The sequence below is a fragment of the Kryptolebias marmoratus genome, unplaced genomic scaffold, assembly GCF_001649575.2.
Source record: "Kryptolebias marmoratus isolate JLee-2015 unplaced genomic scaffold, ASM164957v2 Scaffold65, whole genome shotgun sequence".
NCBI lineage: Eukaryota > Metazoa > Chordata > Actinopteri > Cyprinodontiformes > Rivulidae > Kryptolebias > Kryptolebias marmoratus.
The window spans coordinates 28,018-38,894 of NW_023665799.1; the positions used below are offsets into that span (position 1 = coordinate 28,018).

The 10,877-nt window shown below is 42.7% G+C and overlaps 1 protein-coding gene across 1 annotated transcript in view; it reads right to left on the minus strand.

The window, feature by feature from the left end:
* The window catches only part of LOC108228837 (platelet-derived growth factor receptor beta), a gene marked incomplete in the record, with an annotated part of 16,364 nt that extends 6,109 nt beyond the window's left edge, over nt 1–10,255 (minus strand). Inside the window, 17 exon segments of the mRNA XM_037974462.1 lie at nt 1,125–1,227; nt 3,234–3,338; nt 3,414–3,518; nt 4,052–4,184; nt 4,496–4,590; nt 4,975–5,083; nt 5,171–5,273; nt 5,486–5,597; nt 5,665–5,780; nt 5,864–6,047; nt 6,132–6,206; nt 6,387–6,468; nt 7,273–7,403; nt 7,491–7,751; nt 7,992–8,187; nt 8,587–8,681; nt 9,325–10,255. Coding sequence (XP_037830390.1) covers nt 1,125–1,227; nt 3,234–3,338; nt 3,414–3,518; nt 4,052–4,184; nt 4,496–4,590; nt 4,975–5,083; nt 5,171–5,273; nt 5,486–5,597; nt 5,665–5,780; nt 5,864–6,047; nt 6,132–6,206; nt 6,387–6,468; nt 7,273–7,403; nt 7,491–7,751; nt 7,992–8,187; nt 8,587–8,681; nt 9,325–9,382 — 2,063 coding nt within the window.
* Nucleotides 10,256–10,877: the final 622 nt, after the last annotated feature.

Genomic DNA, 10,877 nt, shown 5'->3' on the forward strand with positions numbered 1-10,877 from the left:
AATGCTCTTAATTAGTTCCACCGCACAAGTTGTATATTCCTGTTGCTCAGATGTTGGATTCTTCCATCTCTGCCCGTGCGCATGTTATTTACCTGTGTTTACTTTTATTGTAGTCATTTATAAAGCTGTTGGTTGGTTAAACTAATTATCATTATTCATAATAATATACTGGAACAAAAAGTCATAGCTGAAAAAGCGTTTCATTATTCAGTTTTTATTGATGTTAGACGATGATCCGATGCAGGTAAAATTAATAAGGTGACGAAACACTCCGGTGCCCCCCCCCCCACCTAGAAAATGAATCCGGCGCCGCTGGTCCGGACCGGCCCAAAGTCACCACTCCACACGTGTTGTTCTTGGAGCAGCCCATGTAGAGAGAGTGAGTTGGTCTCTCTGCTCTCAATAAACTCCTGTAGGACACAGGAAGACTGCTGGCATTGCTGTTCAGAGCTCATCTAAAACAGTCCCAGTCCATGCAGCTGATTTGGGATGGAGCAGGCTAAAGGTCGCCAGGACCACAGGGTCACACAGGAACCGCTGATGAATGAATGAGTGGTAAACAGGCTTCTGCTGAAGAGCAGGGAAACATCTAAAACATGCAGGTTAGTGGCCAATTGGACACCACTGTTTTAGGACAATGTAAGCTTGCTGCCAGAACAAGACAACAGATTTGCACTCTGACAGATCAGTTTGATTGGAGGCATGAGCTGAGTTGTTTATCCAGGATTTTATTGCTGATGGACTGACTGGGACAGAGTGGTCCTTTCAGCTGGACCACCTGCTGGATCACTGCACCATTTTCAACAGCTGTGCTAATTTTATCCACTCTGTCTAAAAGAATCATCAACACCATTTTTAATCCAAGACGCAGATTTGACACGGACATATCCCACCGCTCCTCCGACCGTTACAACCCTCAATCGAGCAGCATGACGTGAGCTTAGCAAGCCCTGCAGCCCCGGGTCCGTGGTCCATGACACCGGACAGGGACGGGGTCACCATGCACCCCACTAACAACTAATCTACCACTAGGGTTAGTAGGCAGAAACAAAGTGAAGAGAAAAATAATAGATCCCACCATCCACTCTCCAGACGCTCACGCTTGTGCACGAGAGAGAGGTCACCTCCTGGTGGGCGTGTCCACTTGGAGAAAGGTGACTCTGTTCCTCTGCAGGTAGCTCAGCAGGTCTCCATGACAACAGAACTCAGTGATCAGATAGACAGGACCTGGATATAGCAACAAAACCAGACTTCTGCTGAATTGAACTCAGGATCAGGTTAATGTTCACAACATATTTTAGAATAAAATAATGATCACAAACCTCCAGAGTGTCTGAGAAACAGGCAACAGATATTTTTAAAAATAATTAGTGCTTCATTTTTTAAATTTAAACCAAGATTTACTTTGGTTTTTCTGAAGCTTTGTTTTTGTTTTAGCATTTCCTTTTTTCCCTGTTTCATTTCCTTCATTTTTAAACTGCTGTTTATCATCTTCTGTGATCATCAGCTTTAATTGTTTTCTGTTTTTATCTGATGATGTTCTGTCTAACATGACCTCAGCGTGTGTAGGTATGGGATATTATATTCTCGTGTTTGTGTGTCTTTTCTGTGTTTAAATGACTCAGGTGGTTCTGTTCAGAGCAGGAAGTCATGCTGTTATCTATCAGAACATCTGGTCAGATACCAGGAAACATGAAAATGTTGTGTTTTAAAAAAACTACATGATTTGGAGTCCTAAACTCATTTATTTCACAAATGAGATAAAACAGAAAATGTGTTTTGATGACACACTCTTTCCTTGTTTTCCTTAAAGTCTGATTCCCTTTTTGGTCTTTTAAAACAAAATTTTGAATTTGACATTATTTCTTTGATAAGGAGCGCTTGTTGGATAAAAGAAACAAACAAAACAAACTTAAAGGCAGAGTTTTTGTTTTCTCACTTAGGGCTTAAAAAATGGAATATGATTATCTGATTTTAGGTTTGAAACACTCACCTGTGAGGTTAAAGGTCAGATTAGGGTTATAGCAGGTAAAGAGTCAAGTTTAACTAGGAACAAATCAGCATCAAACCAGAAGAAAAACTAGATCAAACAGGATTAAATCGACAAGAAAAACAATGACGTGCTTGGTTTTAATGTAACTTTATTCTTTCATGAGTTATTCAGAAGTTTCTGTTGGATTGTCGATGCAACCGTCTTCTCCCACTCGTCACACGCTGACAGCAACACCGCAGGAGAAATGTGAGCACAGGCTTCCAGTTTCTGTAGTTTCAGGTGCTTCATCTCGTATCTTCACAGCAGAGACGATCGCCTTCAGATGACCCCAAAGATAAAAGTCTAAGGGGGTCAGATTGGGAGACCTTGGGGGCCGTTCAACTGGCCCACGACGACCAATCCACTTTCCAGGAAGTGGAAGTGGGAGAAGAATGAGCAGCACTTTGAACACATTTTATAAGTGCTGAGAAACTTGTAAATAACTCATGAAAGAATAAAGTTATATTAAATCCAAACACACCGTTGTTTTTCTTGTGAAATTCCCAATAAGTTTGATGTGTTACATGACCCTCTTCCCATGGAAAAAACAAAAGTTGAATCCAAAATGGCCACCATTGTCACCACCCATCTTGAAAAGTTTCCGCCCTCCCATATACTAATGTGCCACAAACAGGAAGTCAATATCACCAACCATTCCCATGTTATTAAGGTGTATCTATATAAATGGCCGACCCTGTATTCTAACCAGGATTTAGGTTTTGTTGAAGTTATTCTTTAAGTTTCTTTTGTGTTGGGTTTATTGTTTCTTTTGTTTTTGAATTGTCTTCATGTCTGGTCTTAGTTCAGTTTTTTGTATTCCTGTCATCGTTCAGTTTATCACTTCTGTAAACTTTGTAATCACTCACCTGTGGCCACTTCCCCTGACGACCCGCTGTCTTCTCCACTTACTCCCTGATCCGTTGTGGCTTCATGCTCTGCCTGGTTTCCCCTCGTCTTGCCTCTCGTGTTTGCTACAGGTTTGGATTTTATATCTAGTTTCGTTTTGCTGCCACGTCAGCCTTTGTTTTTGTTTCTTTTCATTTGATTCAAAGGAGTTTTTTCCTGGAACTCTCAGTCATGAGTTTGTGCTTTGGGTTCACCTCCCTTTCCACCCCACCTGACACAACCAGGACTGAAGCTGAATGAAACCAGGATCAGCTAAGGGTTGAATTCAGATGAATTCAGGATTAAAGGTGTGTACCTCCGCTCGTGCATGCTCCCAGCAGGTTGACGATGTTCAGATGAGGACCAAGATGAGCCAAAACCTTCAACTCTGCCATCAAAGACTGGACTGACTCAGTTCTTGCTGCAAAAACACAGATTTACAGTTTCAGACAAGATTTTAGTTCGATTTAGGACTTGGAGACAGAAAGGAACTTACGTTTGACCATCTTTACTGCGGCTTTAACCATAGAACCAGAGTGACTCAAACCAGAGACTGTTGCCTCGACAACACGTCCAAATGGACCAGAACCCAACACCTGACCTGAAAACCAGCACAGGTGAACCAGGCAGGAAGATTTAATTTATGATCATTTCACAAACAAGAGGAATTCTTTCTTCTAGTGATACAAGAAACACACCAAGTTACCCAGTACTAAAAAGGCCTGGTTGTACATTTATGTAAGTATTAACAGTTTTGTTGTAACTTTAGGTGGTACTACATTGTCTGGTTGTATTTTTACCTAATACTTTGTGATCTGGTTGTAGTTGTACTTGGTACTGTGTTCTGTTTGCAGATTAGCAGGGTACTGTGTGGTCTGGTTTACCTGATACTACATGGTCTGGTTGTAGTTATACATTGTACTACATGGTCTCTGTATAGTGTATTACCTGGTACTACATGGTCTCATTGTAGTATTACCTGGTACTATGTGTTCTGGTTGCAGTTTTACCAGTTAATACATAGTCTGGTTGTAGTTTTACTAAGTACTATGTGGTCTGGGTGTAGTTTCATCTTGTACTATATGGTCTGATTGCAGTATTACCTAGTAATGTGTGGTCTGGTTATAGTCTTACCAAGTACTATGTGGTCTCGAGGTATTTCCCAGGCTGAGCTGTAGGGCAGGTCTTCAGTGTCCATGTAGGTGATCTGCTTTCCATCAGAACTTACCGACTTAATCAGCTTCCAGTGAGCTTCATAACGAGGTTTCTACAAACAGGAAGAAGTGCTGAGATGTAGGCTTATAAAAATAAAACACTTCCTGCATAAAAACTCTTTAGACACAAAACACAAAAATACAGATGCCATTTTACATCAAATGGTGTTTAAGTAGATGGCATCATTTATTCACTAAAGTATAAAATATTTAGTCTAGAGTTTAAAAATTGTGTGATTTTATAAATTAACACCAGTGTAAAAACCTGATGGTTCTGACTTCACAAGATTTTACTTTTGGTCTGAACTCTTCATCAGAAAATATAACTACAGTCTGCTGAGCTGCTCAGGTGCTTAATACTAACTTTTCTCCACAGAGTGATGAGGATGATGAAGAAGATGACAGCTGTGATGACCAGAACCAGAACCACCACCAACACTGTGACCTGAGACAGGAGAGCTGTAAACAAGTGTTTTTTTTTTTTAGTGAGAAAGATTAAAATAGTTCTTCATCAGTACAGAGGTCTGCTGTGGTATCAGAGGAGGAGGGAAGAACTGAGGCTTCCTGAAAGTCTTTGGACTCCTCTTCCTCCACAGAACATGTCACTCAGATCTTTGCAGACTCCCAGACCTCAGTCCAAACCTTTGGAGGATGTTGTTCTGTAATCTGGTGCTTCCAGATACCTGAGCCTGGAAGACCTTCTCTATCTTCTCAGCTGGTTCCCACAGAGCTGATTTCTCTGCTGGTAAGCCAGTAAAAAACCAGCTGGTTTTATGTCTAACGTCAGAAGGTACTACAGCCACAGCACTGCATCAGTCGTAGTAATACTGCAGTAATACCCACACTGAGTCAGTACTTGCAGGTCTCGGGCTCGGCCTCCTGCAGAGTTCATAGCCTCACAGCGAACAGCCGACACAGAGCTGAGAGCCTCCAGAGTCAACACACTGTGTACCTGTACAGGTGACACACAGCTATCAGCCATCTCTCTATCCTTAAACTGACTCCTCCCACTTGATGACATCACTCTAATGATAGTTACTTGAGTAAGGCCTCCTTCTGTCACTTTGGTGATGTTTTCCTGTAAAGCCACGGCCCCTGAGGCTGATGATAGGTTCTTCCAGCTGCCACTCAAATGATTACACCTGCAGCAGGTAAAACAACAGATGACCATGAAAAACGGAGACCTGCAGCAGGTGAAACAGCAACAGGTTCCACGAAAACATGGCAGTGGAGTGATGGGCGAGGCCTGCAGTGCTGGGTTTCTTTAAGGCACCATGGGAGGTGGCGAGCTTCAGAAATCATTTCTGTGGACATACCACAGAACAGTTTGATGAAGGCCTTCTGGTTAGTTTACCTGTGTGAGCTGGGACAGGTATACCATGTAATGAAGGGGGGCGGAGCTCCCTCAGTGACGCACTGAATGGTGTTACTGCCGACTTCTGACAGAGACATGATCCTCGGAGGAGCTAAACATACAAACACAGGTGAATGAAGGTAAACCCCAGGTGATTGGTCAATCATCTCATGTCTTACCTGTGACCTCCAAGTAGAAGATAAGCTCCCCAAAATCATCCTCATTGGCTGCAGTCACTGTGTAACTTCCAGTCTGATGCATCTGCACCTGAACCAGGGTCAGAGTGCTCACATACCTGGAATCAGTTAGTCAGAGGGTAATCAATCAACAAACCAACCATGTAATCAATCATCCATTCTCCTTGCTCCTCTAACCTACCTGCTACTTGTCAGGTGAGTGGTGTTGATGGAAGTTGTTTCCTCGGCTAACTTCTTGTTGTCTCTGGACCAGGTGATGGTGGGGGCAGGGTGTGCGTCAACCTCCACACTAAGCTCCACAGTGTGATGGAGGACAGACGTCAAGTTAGTCTCACCTGAGAGCCACAGGTAAACATAACCTCGGTCTGCAGAGAAAGGGGCAGGTTTATTTCAATGTGTTTACCTGTGTGTGTTTACCTGTGTGTGTTTGTGTCTGTGTGTGTACTGACCCAGAACGGTTACTGTGATGTTTTTCTTCACTGTTCGTCTCTGGTTTGTGTCCAGCACCTTACACACATACAAACCTGTAGGAGACACACCATCACATCACCATGACAACCAGGAAGTCAAGTCTCAACTAAACATGGTCTGTTTTGTTATCATAGTAACAGTTTATTCTCACAAATCTGTTATTTATGTAAGAGTCATATGAAGTTTGATTCCGTCCAGACTGTCTTACAGTCAGAGACTTCTGAAACACCCACCTGAATCTGCGAGTGTTGCCTTGGTGATGTTGATGAAGGAGCGGATTTGATTGGGCAGGATGTCTGTCAGAGGTTCAATTTCCTGCAGAGAAAAACTCCAGCTAATGTAACTTTTCCTTACAGTTCAGACAGAAAGCTACAATCCTAAAAAATATAAACATCCTGATGTTTTAATTTGTCCTACTTTGGCTCAACAGCTTTATATGTTTATATCCAACCAATCCTGTATTTCATGCTCCAGTAAAACCAGCTCCAGTTGTAGTTTTTTACACTTTATGATGCTTCCATTTAATCTTCCAGCACTTAGAGGTTCTGATGATGAAGACACCAAGTGATGATGACTTTCAGGTGTTTTTTTGTCTCATTCTTCCTGCAAACATGTTTTAAGGTGTCCAACAGTATGGGGTCCTCCTTGTCCTGTTTGGGTTTCATTTCTTCCAACAAAGATCTGGACTCCTAATCCGTCTGATTTAGGTTTCAGGTTTTTCCACGTGCTTCAGCTGTTAATAAATGCAGTTATTGATGCGGTTCCATATGAGGGAACAGAAAGCCCAGCTGTCCAGCTCAGACTTCTTTGAAAGGTTTCATGATGTTCTGCTCTGTGGAGAAGAAATATAAAAATCCCTTCAATCTTTTGTTTGTTGTACATTTGGTCTCAGACCGGAAATCCTTTGAACGTCTTTGGTCCTCAGAGACTCAGGCTGGACTGGAGATCCTTTGAACATCTTTGGTCCATAAAGACCCAGACCAAACTTTTATTAACTGTTAATATCAGCTGTTTGTGAAACATTATTTTAAAATAATTACTGACAGTAAAATGTTTCCCTCCTGACAGTTTTTGGAACATATACCACATGGTTTCTGATTTATGGGTGTGGACGGGTACCTGTCTGCGGGGGAAGTCCCAGGAAAAGACAACCACACCAGGGTCTCTGACGGTGCAGTTAACAGTTAAAACCTCTCCTTGTTTTAATGTAGGGCTGGAAACAGAAAGCTCCATGTCCATCACCTCCGGTACTGACACACCGACGGGTACAGAGACAGACAGACAGTCAGGATTAACTGTGTAATCTTAGAAAATTACACCAACTAATCTAAACTCACCTAAGACGCTAAAAACGTAGAACACCCGAGACTCTCTTTCCTCAGCTCTGTCGGAGGCCACGCACACATATGATGTGTCGTTTAGGCGACCAGTGAAGCCCCGAGCTGGCTCATACATCATCCCAGGGACCTGAGTCCTGCTGGCTCGTTCATACAGAGACACGTTGAGCTTCGGGTCAGACACCACACAGGGGATGGTGCCTTCTTCTGTCTCCTTTATCACCATACCTGAACCTATTGGGACAAACCATTCATCTGGGCCTGAGGGGTCAGAGAGAGAGAGAGACAGGTGGTACAACAGGTGGGGCAGAACATCGGGAAGAATAAAGTTTATAATGAATTCATCAGCAGAAAAATCATGTCAAACTTTAGTTCAGGAGGAAGAAGAACACCAGAGATATGCAGAGGTCCTGTTTTTCAGCACAGAGATATTTACTCTGAAAAAGTCCCACCAGGTGGAGCTAGAACTGGTTTGCCACCTGCGTGAGCGATCTCAGGTACCTCGTCCAGGTATGAAAATGTCGATGTCTCTGCTCTGATCAGCTGACGCCTCCTCACAGGTGTATCTCCCAGAATTCCTCCAGGTGACATTAACGAGCTGCAGAACACTGCTGGAGCCACGATTGTCCACCGAGACTCTGTCCACCGGAGTGGAGACAGGTAACCTCCATTTCACCTGGCTCCACGCCGAGCACACCTGAGGACACAGGTACACAGGTAACTGCAGAGACAGATGCTAGTGTAGATTCTCAGTCATGTACTGTACTTTAAACTTTTTGCTTCTCATCTGAGGAGCTTTATTATTGAGAAAGCTCCTCGGATGAGGAGCAAACTTCTTCAGCTACAGAACAGAAGTCCAGTTGTTTTTACTTTAGACTGGTAGCTGCAGACACAGAGGTATGAATTTTACAAGTATGAAATCATCACGTAAGAGACAACTGTCAACACTAATTATCTGCACTGACTGATTACGTTATCTTCAGTAAAACCACTCAGGTTGAACATCTGTCACCTCTGGTCAGCAGCAAGTGACCTCACTGTGACCCTAATGTCCAAGAGTCTTTGATCTATCTGCAGACCAGCAGGTTTTCCTCACCACGGTAAAGTTGGAATGTGATTGGAGCAGAAGCTCTGAGGCCAACGGCTGCAGCTCCAGGGACACGCCCTCTTTAGGAAGAACCAGAAACACACCTGCAGGCAGACAGACAGGTGAGATGACAGACAGCAGTTCCTTAAAATATTTCTTATGTTTGCCCACAAGGGGGTGGAGAAACATTATATATATATATAAATAAACAACTCCCTTGAACAGGAAAAAAACCTCCACCAGAACCAGAACCAGGATGGGTTTGACCAGCTGGGGGTGGAGAGGACAGGAAAAGCAAACCTGAAATGTTGGTTCAGATAAATTTCTATGGAAACTAGAACCCTAAGGTCCAACTACCAGGTGTTCTCAGATGTTCCAGGATCCAAACAGAACAGCAGAACTTGTAGTTTCTGTTCCTAATGTGTGGAAGAGTTTACTGATCTAAATGAGACCTGCTCACAGTTCTGAAAGCTTTAAGGTTCTAATGAAGACCCACTTCTTCTTACAGGCTTTTGATTCAATAAGAGTCTGAAGACTTGATTTGTTGGTTGTTTTTTATTGTTTCAAAAAACTTTTGTAACTCTTTGTTACACTAATCTCTGTATTATTACTACTGTCTCACTTTATATTTAACTTTTATGCATTTTATTTTGGGAATGTTTGCTTCGGGGGGTTAGGGTGGAGTAATGGAGCGACAGGTGGACAGGCTGGTCTCAGATCTCCTGATGCTTTCATTGAGTCACTCACCTAACAGGAAGTGCAGGATGTCCAAACTCCCTGTCCAACCTCTGAAGGACACCATCATGGCTGCCAATCCTGACCAAAATAAAAGTATTTTGAAATTAGACACATAGACCTTTGAGTCACAGTTTAGACTTTAACGACTCGTGAGTTCTCTTGGACATCCTGATTTCAAAATTTTTGTAAAAAGAAAAAGAAAACTTAGATATTCTGGTCTTCTATCATAAAAGGCAGAAAGAGGAGCAGATAAATTCAAATACTTTGGAACAATTACTGACAAGTTGACTTTTCAGCCTAATGCTGACTTTGTTTACAAGAAAGCCAGACAGCGTCTCCATCTCCTACGTAAGCGAAGGAGCTTTAATGCCAGCAAACACACCCTGCAATTGATGTCCAGGTCACTTGTTGAAAGTGTTGTCTCCTTCAATAGTGTCAGATGATATGTTAACCTCCAAGTTACAGACAGGAACTAGCTGTCCGTGGTGGTCAAACAGGTTGGTAAAACAATCAGTCATGCAACTCACAGACCTGAATAACCAGGTTCTGGAAAAAAGTCAATTCAGGTTTACAATGATTCAACCCATCCCCGGCAACCATTATTTAGGTTGCTGCCATCTTGCAGGAGGCTGACTGTCCCTCTAACAAAGAAGAACGGGTCAAAAAAGGTCCTGTGTCCCTACTGCTGTGACCATCCTAAACACAATCCAACTTTAAACAGAGGAGGTCTCAGATTCTATCTTTCTAAGACCTCCAATTGATCATTAAGCCTGATCCCCAGTCAGATTCACTCCAATCAACACCTTCATTCATGTGGACAGAGCATCTCTCTGTGAGCCGGGAAAACAGAGACCCTAATGACCCTGAGGAGGGAGGGGAGGGAGATTTACATGTGAGTTTATCTAAACCAGGGGTAGGCAACCCTGGTCCTGGAGGGCCACCATCCTGCATGTTTTAGTTGTTTCCCTGCTCCAACGCACCTGATTCAGTGGTTAAATGACCTCTACATGTTCTGCAGAAGCCTGTTAATAACCAGGTGTGTTGGAGCAGAGAAACAAGGAAAACCTGCAGGATGGTGGCTCTGAGGACCAGGACTGGACACCACTGATCTAAATAAACGGAGCATCTCATGCAGTTTAAAGCCTGGAACTCCACACACTCCAGTACTGAATTGAGAAAACTCTGCAGATGAGAAGAGAAACGTCTTCAGAAGAAGTCATTAGAAGTCATTAGAAGTCAATAGAAGTCATTAGAAGTCAATAGAAGTCATTAGAAGTCATTGGGTTATTTTTTTTTACTTTTTTATTTGCTGTGTCCTGGTTGGTTGAGAATCTACAACAGCATGTTGGAAACAGCTGATTTTACAATCTATAGTTTGTAATAAACCTTTAAACAAACTGACTGCAGGTTCCAGTTTCTGCTGATAAACATCTGAACGCATTTTACTCCTGATTCTTACTTCTCTAGTCTCTAGTCTCTGTCTTATAGTCCTGGGCTATAGTTCTTGGCTTTAGTCCCAATCTGTAATTCTGGATTGTAATCTCTGGTCTATATTTTTGGTC